Source organism: Myotis yumanensis, unplaced genomic scaffold, assembly GCF_028538775.1.
Source record: "Myotis yumanensis isolate MYYU_CA2020_CCGP unplaced genomic scaffold, mMyoYum1.0.hap1 SCAF_5, whole genome shotgun sequence".
NCBI classification, from domain to species: Eukaryota; Metazoa; Chordata; class Mammalia; order Chiroptera; family Vespertilionidae; genus Myotis; species Myotis yumanensis.
In genome coordinates this window covers 33,325,656-33,344,476 of record NW_027223756.1, presented here as the reverse complement: position 1 = coordinate 33,344,476, position 18,821 = coordinate 33,325,656, and the positions used below count along the sequence as shown (strand labels likewise).

General features: G+C 44.1%; 1 protein-coding gene across 1 annotated transcript; it reads left to right on the top strand.

The window, feature by feature from the left end:
* The first annotated feature begins 8,251 nt into the window (after window positions 1-8,251).
* On the top strand, window positions 8,252-18,581 carry TXNDC15 (thioredoxin domain containing 15). Its single transcript, XM_070414972.1, has 5 exons — window positions 8,252-8,609; window positions 11,284-11,774; window positions 13,484-13,647; window positions 15,507-15,637; window positions 17,462-18,581. Exons 1-5 carry the CDS (start codon window positions 8,381-8,383, stop codon window positions 17,656-17,658), a joined length of 1,212 nt encoding a protein of 403 aa, XP_070271073.1. The 5' UTR covers window positions 8,252-8,380; the 3' UTR covers window positions 17,659-18,581.
* Window positions 18,582-18,821: the final 240 nt, after the last annotated feature.

The following is an 18,821-nucleotide window of genomic DNA, read 5'->3' as shown; positions in this document are numbered from 1 at the left end:
ATAACAAAATAATAATAATAATAATTCTTGTCAGGCACATAAATGCCAGATTCTTTCCTTTTACCTACCAGTTTTCTGAATGAATTGGTTCTCCATCATCTTCCAAAGGTGATTAAGAATTTTTTTTTGTATCAGTATGAACTCATGGATTCTAAGGTGATTTATTTCTGGCTATTGAAATTCCTCATTTTTATGCTCAAATTGTTTCATCTTTAGCTAGTAGGAGCCAGTTTGGCTCCTTACTCATTTTGACATAATCCTAGTATATCAAGATGGTATGACAAGATGTTCCAGACTTGCAAAAAGGTCTTATGACTTAGCAAAGCAATTTAGGGAAGCAGTGTGCTCTGTCTTGAATTTTAGGGTGTTTGGGGTTTAGAAGAATGTCCTCCATTTTTTAAAATTGCTATTTTATAAAATACAAAAACTGAAAGGATCTACAATGGCATATTGGCATATTAAAAATTTTTTTTTGCCCTGGCTGGTGTGGCTTGGTTGGAGCGTCGTCCTATACACCAAAAGTTCCATTCTGGGTCAGGACACATACCTAGCTTGCTGGTTTGGGTCAGACAGGGCTCATCCGGGAGGGAGGCAACTAATCGATGTCTCTCACATTGATGTCTCTCTCTTTTTCCCTCCTTCCCCCTCTAAAAATTCAATAAAAAATACCTTTGGGTGAGGATTAAAAAATTTTTTTTTTTTGGCAAACAGGATATTTAAATAAAGATAGGTGGGAGAAGGAAGGAAAACAAAGAAAAGCACAGTTGAAAGTGCTATACTAGTATATTCAGTCTGAGATCTGTTGCTAATAAACTTCTGATTCTAGGGTATCCCTCTGAGCAGGCATTGGAAATGTGAGATATCACTAAGCATAAGCCTTTTGTTTTCAAATTATAGTCCTTCCCTGCACACGGATGTCTTACCCATATCAGTTTCTTTTTTTTTTAAAATACATTTTTATTGATTTTTTACAGAGAGGAAGGGAGAGAGATAGAGAGTTAGAAACATCAATGAGAGCGAAACATTGATCAGCCGCCTCCTGCACACCCCCCACTGGGGGTGTCCCCGCCACCAAGGTACATGCCCTTGACCGTAATCAAACCTGGGACCCTTCAGTCCGCAGGCCGACGCTCTAGCCACTGAGCCAAACCAGTCAGAGCCCCATATCAGTTTCTTGCTTTGATAAAGCACCCTGTGAGCTTTTTTCCTTCTCCCTTCCCTCCTGCCATGGCACCCCATTTGGATAGAGGTTTGTTTTTTCACGGCACTTGGTAAAATATTATTTTTGTTGCAATCTATGTATATAAAAGCCTAAGCAACCATCCAACCGGTAGTGATGACACACAATGACCACCAGGGGGCAGACACTCTGACCGGTAGCTATGACATGCACTGACCACCAGGGGGCAGACAATCAACGCAGGAGCTGACTAGCTGCAGTGACTTGGCAGTTCTCTGGTGATGCACTCGGAACCAGAGAGGAGGGAGCTGGATTCCAGGGTGCATCACCTGAGAACCGCACTCTCGCAATCTGGGACCTCTCAGGGATGTCAGAGAGCTGGTCTCAGCCCGATCCCCACAGGCCAGGCCCAAGGGACCCCACTGGTGCACAAATCCATGCACTGGGCCTCTAGTTGCTTCTATGAAGCTAGAAATTGTTGATCTAGCCCTTGTCAAATGTTTGAATCCTGGTTTCAAATAGATATTGAGTAGTGGTTAAGTATTGTTTTAGGCACTCACTGCCTATTTCAGTGGCCTATTTGGTTAATCATCTCAGTTTGTTTGATATTTATGTTACTTTTCTGTTTGTAGCAAAATACATTGTATTTAGAGATGGAACGAGACTTGAGTCCCTGCACACTCACTCACTAGCTTATGACTTTTCTCAAATTGTTGCTTAATTTTTCTAAGTTTCAGAAATGGGGTTTGTAATGAGAATAACGCATGTGGGTAATTTAGAATACTGACAGTTTGGATTTGGGTTCATATTCAAACACTGCCATTTAATGTGGGACCTTAGGCAAATTACTATTTTATTTTTAAAATTATAATGTATTTGTTCCAAGGATATAAGAATTTTATGGCCCATAAAATCAAAATACTTAACCCAGCACTTGGGATATGTTAGTATGATAATTTTAGTTTTTGTTATACATTCAAAAAGGTCTTTTAACAAAGTATCTTAGTAAAATGAAAACAGACTGAATTTTTTAAAAATATATCTCATTGATTTTTTACAGAGAGGAAGGAAGAGGGATAGAGAGTCAGAAACATCAATGAGAGAGAAACATGGATCAGCTGCCTCCTGCACACCCCCTACTGGGGATGTGCCCGCAACCAAGGTACATGCCCTTGACCGGAATCGAACCTGGGACCCTTGAGTCCGCAGACTGACTCTCTATCCACTGAGCCAAACCGGTTACGGCCAAACTGAATTTTTTAATTTGTAAAGTTTGCCCATTGATTTGGGCGTTTGAGTATTGATATTAGCAGAACACCAGGCAGGAGATATTCCTTTAACCTTCAAGTTTCTTGAAATGATCTGGAGTGGTGATGGAGCAGGGTAAGAAGAATATAAATTGATGCAGGTATTCTTACTTGGAAAGCTTGGCTGTAAGGGTACTTCCAACACTTGAAGGATTTGATCTTCCTTCTTGAGAATTGCATATACTGTTTTTAGAACAAACGATATATGGCCTATTGCCCTTTTTATAGTCACCTTTTTTGTTGTTATTATTAATCCTCACTGGAGGATACTTTTTCCATTGATTTCTGGAGAGAGTGGGAAGGAGGAAGGGAGGGAGAGAGAATGAGACCCCCACACACACATACTCACTCCCCTCCCCACACACAGAGAAACATCAACCGATTGCCTCCTGCATGTGCCCCTACTGGGCCCTTGACCAGGAATTGAATTTGCAACCTTAAAGTGCACAGGCCGATGCTCAACCACTGACAAACACTGGCCAGGGCTATAGTAATTTTTTTTTATTTCTATAGTAATTTTTTTTAATGTGAGAATTTTTTATTTATTGTTGAAAGTTATACAGATGTACCTTTTCCTCCCCATTGACCTCTTCTAGCCCTAGCTTTCCCCTACCCCCACCTCCCAGGCCTTCACCACACTATTATCTGTGTCATGAGTTAAGCATATATAGTCACTATTTTTATGTAAATTTTAATATTTTGAAGGTGAGATTAGTGAATCAGTATCTCCAAATGCTATACTGGATACAGTGTCAAAACACAGTAAATTGAATAATAATTTAGGGGTTTATTACTTTAAGATTTTGCATTTCTGAAACAACTTCTCAAATCCTGTTCAAGTGCTTCTCAAAAAAAAATTAGATTCAATTAACTGAAAAGGGACGGAAGAACATGTTAGATAAGTAGGTAACTGACCATTAGGTAATGGCTGGATAGGTTTTTTAAATGTTATTTCATATTATTTATAACATCATCAACTGTTTATACCATAGGTATCCAAATCTTATTACTCAGCTGTGATAAGGCAGCCTACAGTCTGTCGCCTAATGCTCCTCACTTCCTGGTATGTCCTTGGATAGCCCCCTCCCACACTGTACGTGGTGACCTGTATAACCAATAGGCTATTGCAGAAATTAGGTGTGAGTTCTGAGGCTATCCAAATAAGATATTGCAGGTTTCCTTGGACTACTTGGTCTGGGGAAATCATCTGTTGTGTCGTAACACAAACAGTCCTATGGAGCGATCCACGTGGTTGGGAACTGAGCCCTTCTGCCAACAGTCAGCATCAACTTGCCATCTTGGAAGCAGATCTTTTAGCCCCAGTTAAGCTTTCAAATGACTGTAGCCCTAGCCAACATCTTGATTGCAATCTCATGAGAGATCGTGAGCCAGAACCACCAGCTAAGTCCCTCCTGAATTCCTAACCTACATAAGTGATGGTGAAAAAAATAAATCATTATTACTGTTTCCAGAAACAAAGTTGGTGGGTAATTTGTTCTGCAACAGTACATAATTAATAACACTGATTATAATGATTGTTAGGTTAAACTAAATACAAGCCTAAGAAATAGCCAAGTAATGAAATTTCCCTTTAAAAATAATATTAAGAGTCAACTATACTGACAAACATTAGCAAGTATTATTTTGAACTAAGTTCCCCTGGTCTTTTTATCACACAAGCCTGGCAAAATACTAACTCTGGGCTAATTTGGCTCCCATTGACTCTAAATGCTAAAGTCATGGGCTGCTAAATGCTAATTGGAGAAAAATGCTTACCTGTACCATTTGTTACTATAAATTGCTATGCGACTACAGCTGGATCCCCAACACTACCAGGAAGTTCTTTTGTATTCTTAGCTTTCATGCCATTCTTCATTTAGGTTCTTTCAGATTTCTACTCTCCACTTTCCTTAGATACTTGAGTACTACCCCAGGCTCGCTCTCAGCAGACCACCTTTCTTCTTCACAGAGAAAATTGCTTACCTGCATCCATCCTTTCCGATCCCAATGGAGGAGATATTTCTCTGTCTCAAGTTTTTCCCCCTCTGGATCTCTTTCCCCACTTCTCAGAGATTATCCTTTCTCCTGTATCTTAAACCTCTCCCAATAGGATCCTCTCACTAGCTTTTAAATAAAATTAATTTATTTAAATCTAATATTTATTTACACAAGCTATTATAAAAGTATTGATTAACAGTGTGATATCACTTGAAATGAGTTACTGACAGTATACCATAATATAAAAAAAGTCTTGCCCTGGCCAGATAGTTCAGTTGGATAGAGCATCGTCCTGATATGCCAAGGTTGCAGGTTCAATCTCTGGTTAGGGCACATACAAGAGTCAATGGGGGGAGGGGTATACTGAATTATTGAAGGAGCTCAGGATAATCTTTTGTTATAACTACAAAGAATACCCAGTATTGATGAAATAATAATGAGTGCATTGGGTCAAGTGAAGTTCATCAAAATATAACATTAAAATGATAAGAATGGGAAAGGAGCTTGGAATAAAACTATATGAATATATGCCCAAAGTACTGGCTTATTAAATTAATAGAAATATTCTCTTAAGATTCATACAAAATAAAATGAAATTATCTATTCTATTAAAAATCACCCAAAACTTAGTGGCTTAAAACAACACATGTCGGGTGGGAGTAAAAGGGAGAGATCAACCAAAGGACTTGTATGCATGTATATAGCCCAGTGGTTCTCAACCTTCTGGCCCTTTAAATGCAGTTCCCCATGTTGTGACCCAACCATAAAATTATTTTCGTTGCTACTTCATAACTGTAATGTTGCTACTGTTATGAATTGTAATGTAAATATCTGGTATGCAGGATGGTCTTAGGCGACCCCTGTGAAAGGGTCGTTCGACTGCCAAAGGGGTCGCGACCCACAGGTTGAGAATCGCTGATATAGCCTAACCAATGAACACAGACACCAGAGGGGTGAGGGCATGAGTGGGGTGTGTGTGTGTGTGGGGGGGGAGCAATGAGGGGATAAGGACACATATGTAATACCTTAATCAATAAAGGGAAAAAAAAACAACACATGCCCTGGCTAGTTTGTCTCAGTGGTTGGAATGTCAGCCCACAGACCAAAGGGTCACGGGTTCAGGGCATGTGTAGGAAGCTACCAATGGATATGTCTCTCTCACATCCATGCCTCTCTCCCTCTCTCTACACCCCCCTTTTCCACTCTCTCTAAAAATCAATGAGGAAATATCCTCAGACGAAGAATTTAAAAAAAAGGACAAATTAAATGGAGTGCAGATGTGTAGTTGTGCATAACAATTCCAATAGTTATCAGATTCTTGTATGAACAATCCCAGGTCCTGTGGTGTTGGTGCATAGATTTCATTTCAGCCAAAGGAAGAGGATGACGTCAACTCTACTCCCCCGCCCCCCTAAATCCCACGAAAATAAAATCAGTTTCAAGACAAGCTTGAATGCAATTTTCTCATAAAAAATAAGTGCATCTGCCACCTGGTGGTGAGACAGTCAAATGTGCATTCTATCCTGTTGGCTGCGTTTACTGAGTAGTCATTAAACAACAATTCCAACACTGAAAGTGTTTGTCTCTCCAAACAATTAGCCAAAGCACAAACACAGGTGGGGGAAGGACATAATAAAAAGGAAGGAGTCGTAACTATAGGGCATCCATGTTGGAGTGTCCAGATGAGTCAAATCAGCCCCCTTTTCATTAATCCTAACCCCCTTAACCCTCTATCCTTTTGGCTTTTCGTGCACCTTCCAATTGGGTGTAGAGGAGGGTGCAGGGAGAGAATAAGTTAAAGAAGGAAAAGTCTGTTATTACCTGTACACTGTTGGGCGTGAGGGAGATAGTCAAATGATGGCTGTAGTGATCAATTCTAGAACTGTGGGCTCCATTGTCTCAGATACTCCTGGACCTGCTTGAGAATTTATTGTAGCAAAACCATGGCAGCCTATTTAGAATATAATGATCACCCATGGGGTCAGATTGATGATGCATCTTTCTGGTCTAACAACCTGTGATGGGCACAAGGGGACTATGGTTACTCCACTGGACTCCTATCATCCAAATAGTGACAGCTACCATTTTGAAGTGCTTACTGTGCATCAGGAACTGTGTGCATCACGTTACATCTCATTTAATCCACAGAATTCTGTAATTTCATCCCCATTTTACAGATGAAGAAAGTGAACTTGGAGAAAAGTTACATACCTGACCGGCCATATACTTTTATAAACGTTGGAGATGGAATTCACCACATGGCCAAAAAGCTCAGGTTCCTTTTAACGTCGCTATATTTACCAATGCCTTGATGGAAAAATCTTTGAAACCTATTTCTATTTTTTCAGACCCTCTTAAAGTAAGTTTGAAAGCTGCACTCTCCACATTGACTTAGCACTAGTGGCTGCTCAAAACTTGCTGTATTCTTTTTTTAGGAGACCCTCCCCTCTAACTGCTGACAAGGGTCACCGGATCTATCCCCCCGACAATATTCTTAGCTCCCCCACTCTGTGACTTAGCTCTGGAATGCACACACCTGCTCCTCAGTTGCACCCCTCCCCTTCCCATCCCTCTTGCTTCATTCTAGGCCCCAGCTGTATGCTCCAGGGGGCGTCCCCTCCTCCAGGCCCCAGCCCGCGAGCACACCCACAGCATCAGAGCAGGGACCACATCACCCCCTACGTCATCTTGTCTTCCAGGTACTGTCTCGGTGCTGAGTCTCTCCCTTTCACTCTATCCGATCTCAGAGATCTCCCGGCTCCGCTTTCTCCCGCCTCCCTAATCTACCACCAGTGCCTTTCCTAGGACCCTCCTGTACCTCTCCTCCTTTTATTTTAATGTATAAAATAAGCGGTCTGCCATTCCCAGAGCATTTTCTTAATCTGCTGAGATTTCTGCTTCCCAGCAATTATTGTCAATTTGGCTCAAATAAACTCAGAAAAGTTCTCCACAGGTTCGGACTTGTGTTTTTTTGTTTTTTTTTTAATTTTTATTTATTTACTTTTAAAATATATTTATTGGTTTTTTTACAGAGAGGAAGGGAGAGGGATAGAGAGTTAGAAACATCAATGGGAGAGAAACATGATCAGCTGCCTCCCGCACACTCCCCACTGGGGATGTGCCCGCAACCAAGGTACATGCCCTTGACCGGAATCGAACCCGGGACCCTTGAGTGTGCAGGCCGACGCTCTATCCACTGAGCCAAACCGGTTAGGGCTTTTTTAATTTTAAAAATATATTTCTTTATTGATTTAAGAGAGGAAGGGAGAGGGAGGAAGAGATAGAAACATCAATGATGAGAGAGTAATTGATTGGCTGCCTTCTGCACGGCCCCCACTGGGGACCAAGCCCGCAGCCCGGACATGTGCCCTTGGCCGGAATCGAACCCAGGACCTTTCAGTCCGCAGGCCGACGCTCTGTCCACTGCACCAAACTGGCCAGGGCTCGGACGCTTTTTACTCCACAAAACCAACCCAAACCTCCTGCCCCGAGCAGACAGGGAGAGGCAGGACGGTCAGATGCACCAGATAAAACTGCGGGGCGTCCGTCACCTGTGCATCTCGGTGTGCGTCTCACAGTGAAAACATACTGGCTGTTTCCGTGAGACGCCAATGTAGCGGGGCATCCTGTGTTCACCCACCACCGGAGGCGGGTGACGGGCTAGGGCGGGGGCTCGGAGCCCTGCATCTGGAAGGAGAAGGCACTGCCCCCGGCTCCAGGCGCCCCCGCGCCCCCGCGCCGGGGAAGAAAGAGGGCCACGGCCTCTGCGGGAACCCCGCCCAGAATGCGGGGGACAGGGAAGTTCAAGGCAACCTGGCACATCTGGTGCTTGGCTCCTGAAGACCCTGAAACCCCGCGCAGGTAACCAGCCAGAGGCAAGCCGCCCGGCACCAAGATGGCGCCCGCGGCTGCTGCCCGCTTCCAAGATGGCGACGCGCCGCGCCTGCGCTCCCGGCCTGCCCATCCGCGGCTTCCCTCCGGCGGGGAGCACAACTCCCGTAGCCGAACGCCGGTTGCCCCTCGGCCTGGGCGGTGGTCCGGGCCGCCGCCCCGCGACATGTGGCTCCTCGGCTGGTGGCAGGTTCTGCTGTGGGTGCTGGGGCCTCCCGCCTGCGGCCAGGAAGGTGAGTGCGGGCCGGGGCCGGGGCCGGGAGGCTGCGGCCGCCCGGGCGACGGTCTCACCTGCGCGAAGGCCCGCAAGGCGCGCCTCTCCCGGCCTCTTGGCCGCTCTGCTCCCCGCGATGTCTCGCCCGTCCTCCCCCCCGCCCCCCTCCCCCCCCCCGTGATCCCGGCTCGGGGTCCGCGGTGGGAGGGATGGCGGAGCGGGAGCCCGGCCGAGTCCGGCCACGGCAGCGCCCTCAGAGGGCTGTGGTAGGGAGTGGCCGTGTCCCGGCGTCTGCCGGGCACTCGGTTACTGGGGTGGGCACTTCGTTGTCACCGCTAAGGATAACGACGAGCAGCCGGCATTCGTGCTGCCCTCATAGGCGCCGGGGATTGTGAGAAGCCCTTCCCCCCGCATCTCCCTCCGACCCTGTGGGGGAGGTTCCGTTCGCACCTTCATTTTACAGACGGAGGCGCTGAGCTCGAGCGGCCAGGTCCTCCGCCTGCGTGTGCACCCGTGGGAAATGGCAGGGCCCGTCTGACTCGCGCAGCCCTCGCTTCGTGGGGCGCCTGCTCCCCCCTTCCCTAAGGGGCCAGTCTCGCCCAGGTGCCTGCATGCGGGCAGGTGACGGGAACACGGGGACCCCGGGGCACCCGCTGCCTGCAGGGCTGCTCTCGGGGCTCCCCGGAGGGAGGCAGCCACTCCGAGGAGGGCTGGTCCGGGTGGAGGCCTTCCTCTCAGTGCCCCCCCCCCGCCCCACGCTCCTTTACGCGGCTTTGCCTGCTCATTCCCAACGCCAACAGGTAGGTCTCTCCTTTCCCTGGGCATCCAGGTCCAGGCAGGGCAGCCGCCTGGCCGATCAGGGAGGAGGCTGAGCAATAGAGAACCACCGTCATGAAAGCACCTACTGTGTGCCCGGTGCTGTGCTTAGGGCCCCCTGAGCATCATCTTACTTCACCTGTAAATGCGTGTGGAGTAGATGTTATCGTCACTGTGTCGTAGACGAGTAAGCCGAGACTCGGCTTCAATAAGACTTTTTCCAAAGGCGGTCGGAGCTGAGGAGCCAGGACTGAAGCCTGGGTGGGCCCGACGTCACCATCACATCTCGGTGCCACCCTCCGTCCCTGCACTTACCCGCCAGCCTCCAGGGGGACAGCATGTGCCGGGTACCCCGCGGTCTCCCAGATCGTCCCCAGGCCTTCTCCATCCCGCCCTGCGCCTTGAGTAGCTGCCCCGTATGGAGTGACGGTGGTCTCTCCGCCTTCTGGCTTCCTTTGGGTTAGAATGAGGGGAGGGAGGGGTCGGGGTATTGATTCTCGTAGCTCCCTCCCGCAGTGGCTATCACGGGTTGGCTGTGTCCCTCCACTGGACACAGCTTTGGAAAGTCTGCCCTTGCTGTTTCAAGGTTCTGTGACTGTTTCGCCTCTGGCCTGTTTTGTTGTTGTTAATTCTCACCTGAGGATATTTTTCCATTGATTTTTAGAGGGAATGAAAGGGATGGGGAGAGACAAGAGAGAAACAGATGAGAGAGAGACACATAGATTGGTTGCCTTCCCACATGCGCCCTCACGGGCCAGGGATCAAGCCTGCAACCGAGTGCATGCCCTTGACGAGAATTGAACCCTGGACCCTTCAGCCTGCAGGCTGAGGCTCTATCCACTGAGCCAGCGGTTCTCAACCTGTGGGTCGAGACCCCTGAAAATACATCCTGCATATTAGATATTTACATTACGATTCATAACAGTAGCAAAATTACAGTTATGAAGTAGCAACGAAAATAATTTTATGGTTGGGGGTCACCACAACATGAGGAACTGTATTAAAGTGTCACAGCATTAGGAAGGTTGAGAACCACTGCCTTAGAAGCTCCCAGACCCCTCCCCAGCTCCGTAGCTAATTGGTCGTTCATAACCTGGTGGCATGCTGGTGGCTTGGCAGAGTTCATTACCCAGCTGGTGACTCCCCAGCTGCATGGTGAGCTTGTGCGAGTGCAGCTAGGCTCATTTGTTTCCCCTAGTCCGTGCCTAGCACAGAGTCTGGCAGCTGTTGTTGAGGTAATGAAAGTTGGAGAGCAGAAGTCTTGTTACAGAGGTGCGTGCAGATTGCTAAATGGACATATAAGACTGCCCAGGACTCTTTCCATATCTGAGTATTTTGCTCAAGCCCTACCTAGTGGCTCCAAGGTGGGAGGAGAGTTCTCCTTTTCTCCCTGCTGCTGCTCCTGCACTTGTGGGTGCTCTGAGACCTGGCTCCACTGCCTGCTAGCTATGAGCCCTTGGGCATTATGCTGAACCACTCTGTGCCTCAGTTGGTCATCTGTAAGTGGGGGTAATAACCCTTGTCCTGCCTATCTCACATAACTGTCATAATGTGTACAAAGATGCTTTACCATAGTAGCATCTTCCATAAATCCATTATTAAAGTTTTTTGCTTATAATTCACATGGCAAGCAGCCATTTTTGCTTGAAGCTATGTATTTATCTACTTATTTGTTTGGCATTCATTAATCTAGTACCTTCTTGAGACCTTCTTCATGACCTGGAGAATGGTGGGGCCCTCTGGTAGTTTAGTGGGAAGTGGGAAGGATAGCTTTTTTCTCTGTAGGTGAAAATTTCATATATGGGGAGAACTGTAATTCTTTGGGGTTCATTTTTTTGGAAGTCAAATGTGACTGTGAACATGCTGGCATGTTTTAGTTGCAGAGGAAAGTGGTCACATATGGTCAGGGGAGGAGCAGCCTGCCCCTGCTCTCCAGATGGGGACTGTGTACATGAGTGAAGAGGAGCCTTCACATGGCCCAGTGGTCCTGGACACATCAGCTGAAGAAGCCGATGCAGTGCTGGGGCTGGACACCGAGGGCAACCACATGGTGATGCTGTCTGTGATTCCTGGGGAAGCTGAAGACAAACTGAGCTCAGAGCCCAGCAGTGGCACCTGTAGGGCTGGAAGGAAGGAAGACTCACCATGCCACCTCCCGGAGAGCCTCTTTTCTCTGGACAGTGCTGGAGCCAACATCCCGGATAGAGAAGAGGAGGATTACACGGAGCCAGAAGCAGTGGAAGCTGACCCGGCCCCCACTGAGGACTCCAATCACACTGATAGCCAGAAATCCCCTAAGGTCAACTGTGAGGAGAGAAACGTCACCGGGCTAGAAAATTTCACCCTGAAAATTTTAAATATGTCACAGGTAAGAAACAATGACTTAGTACTTTTCTCCTTTTTGGCACATCTATTTTTTATTTTATTTTTATTTTTTGCACATTGATTTTTTGATTCAAGACTTTATCAACTTTCAGATGGTAATTTTGATCATATTGTAAGTAGGATAGTGTGGGGTGGCAGCATCAGTGAGAATGGATATAACTAGTGTCCATTATGCTTTCGGGCAATGTCAACCTAATCATCCTTGGAGTAGTCTCACCACCAATCACCATGATAAAAATCCCAGTAGACATCAGAATCATAACAGAAGCCGCTTAAAAAGTCTGAATTATAGCCTGGTCAGTGTGGCTCAGTGGTTGAGCGTCAACCATGAGCCAGGAGGTCAGGGTTCGATTCCCGGTCAGGGCACATGCCTGGGTTGTAGGCTTGATCCCCAGGAGGTAGCTAGCTGATCAATGTTTCTCTCTCATCGATATTTCTATCTCTCTCTCCCTCTCCCTTCTCTCTCTCTCTTAAAAAAAATCTGAATTATAAAAAATAATCTGAATTGTTAAAATTGTAATTTAGTATTGTTTAGATTAGTGGTGCCCCTGGGAAATATGTTATATTGAGGAAAGTTTTTTCCTCCAAAGAGTATGAATCCAGTGTTTACTCTTGAGTGACTGCTGAAACAATTGTCCCAAACCCAGCCATGTTTTTCCAGCTAGTTAGATAAATAGTGATTCCAAAGAAAATACTGGAATAAAGCCTGATAACTTTCTGTGGGATAGTTTCTATAGGATGGCTTTATGTCAGATGGCAGCATGAATGCAGAGAAGTCTGAGCCCTGAAAGCTGTGATTACTTCTTTTTTTTTTTTTGTTTTTAATCCTCACCTAAGGATATTTTTTCCATTGATTTTTAGAGTGAATGGAAGGGATGGGGGAGAGACAGAGCATTGATACGAGAGTGATACATCAACTGGTTGCCTCTTGCATGCACCCCAACCTGGGCCAGGGATCAAGCCTGCAACTAGAGTACATGCCCTTGACCGGAATCAAACCCACAACCCTTTCGTCTGCAGGCCAAAGCTCTAACCAGTGAACAAAACAGCTAGAGCTGTTATTGCCTCTTTTAAATGAGGGCACGTATGATATGTTGAACACACGTAGCCCCTCCAAGTGCAGGCTCAGTGCTGGCCTCACACCCGCCCCTCAGTGCCTGGTAAACACCGTGCCTGAGCTCTGTGGGACTTGTCTCATAGGTGTCACACGCACGACCAGGAGAGAGCAGTTTTAAACAGTCAGAGTTTGGGTGGTGGCAGAGATGGTGCACTTTTGACTTGAACTAACCTTTGGCCAAATACATTGATACAACTGCTCAGTACAGACTGGGATCTGCTGGGATGATAGTTTGGGTCTGAGATCACAATGCCATTAGAGTGTGTGAGATGCCCAATCAAAGGTTAGGACAGTGGCCTATACCCTGTGAGTACCTAGTATTTGAATGGCTAAATTATGAAAATTGCTCTATAGTAATGTTGAGAAAGCTTAAAGGAAAGTGTATAACTTGTTATTTGATAGTACTTTTCTGCTGATTGATGAATGCTTATGATTCAAAATCCAAAAGGTTTTAAGGGGATATACTACAGTTTTCCTCCTCCCCCTCCCCCTACCTCCTTTTCCTGCTTCTTGGGTATCCTTCCAGAAAAATGTACATTTACTGCTGACTTTAATACTTGTTTCTTTTACCGTAGGACCTTATGGATTTTCTGAACCCCAATGGTAGTGACTGCACACTAGTCCTGTTTTATACCCCTTGGTGCCGATTTTCTGCCAGCTTGGCCCCTCATTTTAATTCTCTGCCCCGGGCATTTCCAGCTCTTCATTTTTTGGCCCTGGATGCATCTCAGCATAGCAGGTATCTTCCCTTCGTTGGGTTTCCATGTTTCTGTCTCATCCCAAATCATCCTTTGGCAATTGTTTGGAGGTGATAAGTGAAATGCAGAGGAGGTAGGCATGAGCTTTTTAGAGGGATTGAAGGAAGGGAAAGGCAAGTGTGAGTGAGGAGTGAGGAATGTCTACTGACTGAGGAAATTGATGGCTTACTGAATGGAAGTCCCTTTTGAGGAAGGACAGCTCTCTGTGTGGTGGCAGTGCAGGGGCCGGAGGACTTCCTAGGATCCTGGCCAGAACGAATTAGCAAAATTAGTCACAAGTAAGATCTTCCTTTGTGACTTTCATCTGCAGTTTAGGTCCCCACCCTGACAGCCTAACTCTTGGCACCCCCATTTTGTGTCTACTTAGAATTTCTTTGCCTTTTCTCCCTTTCCCTCTTACATTTATTTTTGCCTGAATATGCCTTTAGTAGACATTCAATAAATTAATGCAATAATTAGTTTAGCCCTTTAAAATGATATTTAACATTGTTTTATTTTTTAATATTGTTCAGTGGGTGTCTTTTTTAAATGTTCAATAAGTTACTGAGAACATTGTTCAGATAGTATGTATATCCCCTAAGTGCTATGACTGTGCTTGGGTTATAAACTGCATGCTCCTCATCCTCTAAATCAGATGTGCCTTAGCAGGTCACAAGAAAGTGTTGTGTGTGAAAGAATTTGGAAAGGCTGGATGATGGTCACGTTGGTGTAAAATTGAAGTTGAGTAAAACTTAATTTGTGCTTCATTGAGTTTTGGTGTAGGTAAGGTAACTGCCAGTGTTTCCCTGAAACTGTTTATGAAGAAATTGCCCAGCAAATTAGTAATTCTCACAAGGGCTTCAGGGAAATATCGAAGTGGCCTAGCCTAAGAGAACAGATTGATGGGAAGGACAGTCCAGGTCAACGTCCAGCTTTGACCGGGCCTTCCACTGCCTCCAGGCTGGCAGGGCTGGCTCTAGCACCTGCTCAGTACTCTTTGGTTTTAGGTCTGGTACCATGATCCCTATCCCCCTGCAGGCTTTTGTCATCTGCTTTGTTCCTTCATTTCCATGCATTCTTCTCAGTGTCTGATATGGTGTCTTAATTATGAAGAATAAAGGATACTTGTTTTTAATATATGGCAGTGTGGGACATGAGTTTGTCTCATATATTAATATTTAAGTTAAAGCATGTTTACAAAAGAAAAAAATCCTGATTATCCAGTATTACTAATGGGGGAAACTGAAGTTTAAAGAGGTTTAGTAGTCTGCAGGTTACACAGATTACGTGGTTCACTGACAGAACTGAGCCTTGAACCCAGAACGTTTTGATTCGGAGCTCTTACCATTGTTCTGTATTGTGTAAAGGTGAAACAAAACCACGCAGGTCATGTTACTTCCCAAGCACCCTGCCCTAATTGTGAACTTGCTGGTGTGTTTGTTAGATCATTGATTCCTTTGTGCCAACTTTCCCAAAGTAATTGCTTATCATAAGTTGGATCCTTATGAGAGATGGAGGTGGGCACTCTGGAGAGTGTGAAATGTCTTCTGTCAAGTAAATTGACGCAGTGTGTTTTTGTCCGTGAGTTAGAACTTTTTGATCTGGCAGTTAGGAACTCACATAGTGGAGTGATTGTGTCACGTGTAGTTCCATATTGTAATAGCAAGCACCTCAGCAGAACAGAAATGCCCCCAACCGTGACCCATAAGGAAGGTGGTCAGAAACAACTACAAGTCTGGAGTTTGAATATCAGAAACCTCCACACAAGACTGATCCTATCTCATTTATTGCCATCCATTCTCATGTGGAAACTGTGTGAGAAAGCCCACTGTTAATTCAGGTTTCTGTCTTTTCCTTATAGCCTTTCCACCAGGTTTGGCACTGTAGCTGTTCCTAACATCTTGTTATTTCAAGGAGCTAAACCAATGGCTAGATTTAATCATACAGACCGAACATTGGAAACACTCAAAATCTTCATTTTTAACCAGACAGGTATGTAAAAATAATAAGCTGTAGAAGACATTTTATGGCTGGGGGTATGTGCCTTCTGTGGGTTCCGATCTGCTACCATCCTTAAGTGAAGGATTCAAGATTGCTTTGAGATGTAAAACTTCTAATAAACTTGTATGTGCCTGTTAAATATCTCTCAATCAGTAACAAGCATAACATGAATAGGTAATTTTAATATGATTAAATATATCTTTAAAGGACAGCCCTAGCCGGTTTGGCTCAGTGGATAGAGCGTTGGCCTGTGGACTGAAGAGTCCTGGGTTTGATTCTGGTCAAGGGCATATGCCCTGGTTGCGGGCTTGATCCCCAGTAGGGGGCATGCAGGAAGCAGCTGATCATTGATTCTCTCTCATTGATATTTCTGTCTCTCCCTCTCCCTTCCTCTCTGAAATCAGTAACAATAGGACAACTTTATTGAGATAGAATTCACATATCATACACCTGTAGATTCCTTTTTAAATTCATTTTTCATTTGAGTGTAATATTTATACAAAAATGTGCATCAGTCAGTAGTGAACTGGGTGATGAATTTTCACAAAGTGAACACTTTGGGTAACAGTACTCAGATCCAGAAAGAGAGTATCACCAGCCCTGCTTCAGCACCACTGCTCCTGCCCTCCCTGTGGATAACCACCATCTTGACTCTGAACACCACAGGCTGCTATTACCTGTTGTTGAATTTTATATTAGTGGAGACAGAGTCTAGATTGTTTGTATCTGGCTTATTTCACTCACTTTTTACTAGTAAAAATTTTTTTTTTTATTGATTTCAGAGAGGAAGGGAGATTGAAATATCAATGATGAGAGAGAATCACTGATTAGCTGCCTCCTGTATGCCCCCCACTGGGGATCGAGCCTGCAACCCGGGTATGTGCCCTTGACCAGAATCCAACCCGGGACCCTTCAGTCTGTGCAGGCTGACGCTCTATCCACTAAGCAAAACTGGCTAGGGCTTCACTCACTTTTATATCTATGGGATTCATCTGCACTGTTGTGTATGGTTATGTTTTTTGTTGCTGTGTAGTATTCCATTTATTAATCCATTTGCGAATGCTATTTTAATTCCTTAATATTTGCAAAACCAGATGGCCCTGTATATTGAAGAAATTTCCTTCATTGGAAAAGTCTATTCCTCAAAAGCTTTAACATCTCAATAATGAGCTCCATCTTCTTCTTGAAGTATATTCCCTGAAAATAAATACAAATTATAACATACCTTCCGTATATATTAAGTTGTATGTAATTACTTATATCTAACACCAAATAACAAAGAGCCGAGTGACCTCATAGGAGAAGAAGGCCTGTTACCAGATGGTTAGCTATTTCAAGTCTTGTCATTCAGATTGATATGGAGAAAGGGAGCTATTTTATTCAGTGCTCCTAGAAAACCTAGGATACCAATGAAATCGGTAATCACCGATCCCAGTTGTTATTTGCGCTAACAATTCTTTTGGTAAATTTATTTAGAAGCATTTTGAATTTTGCATTACTTAACCTGTGAAAACCTTCTTTAGACTCCTGAGAGTAGCTTTACTAGTTACTTTTTGGACTTTGGTTTCAAAAGCCCTGATGAGCTCACAGAAATTCTAGTGTTTTAGCTTGGAACAGCAGCATGGATTCCTGTTTCTATGATGTGGTAGGGAGAAAGGCAAGTTACAAATTATACCGACAGGTGAAACCCATCCTAGATATATTACCAGTGGTGTTTAAGGCTGCATGTCATTTGCATACCATGCAAAATACTTCAGAAAGATCTGTAGCGGGTATGTTTTCTATCTAATTTGAAATAATTGTTTTCTCTCGCAGGTATAGAAGCCAAGAAAAATGTGGTGGTAACTCAAGCTGACCAAATAGGCCCTCTTCCCAGCACTTCGATAAAAAGCGTGGACTGGTTGCTTGTATTTTCCTTATTCTTTTTAATTAGCTTTATTATGTATGCTACTATTCGAACTGAGAGCATTCGGTGGCTAATTCCAGGACAAGAGCAGGAACATGTGGAGTAGAGATGGACTGAAGGAAGTTGGAAAGAGGAATTTCAATCCTTCATTTCAGAAATTAATGCTGCAATTTCATACATCTTCTCCAGTGAAGAGTTGATTTACAACTTCAAAGAATCATGCATTTGTTGAACTGTTAAATGTGTAAAAAAATTTATAAACTGGTGTTTTAACTAGTATTGCAATAAGCAAATATAAAAATACTCAGTAGAATTCACCATTCTTGTTTTTACTATTTGAACATAATTCAGTATTTTAAGGAAATAATCCAGTTTGAAATGTGAAGATGTATTTTGGTGGAATAATGAGTAGAATGACAATCTGCTTACTATATGGAAGGCAGAAATAGGACTTTCAGATTAGAAAATTCTTGACTTCTTATATGTCTAAGAGGTTGGTTTTCTGTTCATTTGCAGTTTCTCTCTCAGACTTTAAGCAGGAAAGTATTGTTACAGAAAGAATAAACTAGAATTGATAAGTATGACCTTATAAGTAGCAACTAAGGGGAAAATAAGAGTCAAATATCCTGTTGTTTGTGACCTCTAATTTCACTAAAAGAATTTTAAGTGGCTTAAGAAGTTTTTTCTGGGTAAGGCAGCTATTAGGAGAAAGTCAATGTTATTATCATAACTGAAGCTTCTTTAGTAACAGTTCTGTGCTAAAGCGTAACTTAATTTTAGTCATAGTTATCTAACCAGCATGCATTAATTGAACCTTAAAATGTTAGCACTGTGCTAGGTTTAGTGAGAGCCAAAAGAAATATAAAACACTATTCTTGCCCACAAGTTTATTCTAGTCTAGTTTTAGGACACGTATAGAAAACAGATAACATGTCATTTATACAAACTTTTTGGAAAGCTGTTTTTAAAAGGTCCCTTAAATTCAGATATGACAACTGATCACATGATGATACATTACTTTTATACTGATGGTTTGTATTTTATTTACTTAATAAAAAATATTTTTATTGATTTTAGAGAGGAAGGGAGAGGCAGAGAGAGAGACATTCAACATCAATGATGAGAGGGAACCATCGATTGGCTGCCTCCTGCACACCCCACACTGGGGATCAAGCTAGCAACCTGGGCATGTGCCCTGACTGGGAATTGAACCCTGACCTCCTGGTTAATAGATTGATGATCAACCACCTAGCTACACTGGCCTGGTGA

What these genes read in the sequence shown, in the direction of transcription:
- TXNDC15 (XM_070414972.1), top strand. Translation starts at nt 8,381, where the DNA reads ATGGCGCCCGCGGCTGCTGCCCGCTTCCAAGATGGCGACGCGCCGCGC. An exon ending in TCCCGCCTGCGGCCAGGAAG is followed by an intron (nt 8,610 to 11,283) that starts GTGAGTGCGGGC and finishes GGCATGTTTTAG; the next exon opens with TTGCAGAGGAAAGTGGTCAC. An exon ending in GATGCATCTCAGCATAGCAG is followed by an intron (nt 13,648 to 15,506) that starts GTATCTTCCCTT and finishes TTTTCCTTATAG; the next exon opens with CCTTTCCACCAGGTTTGGCA.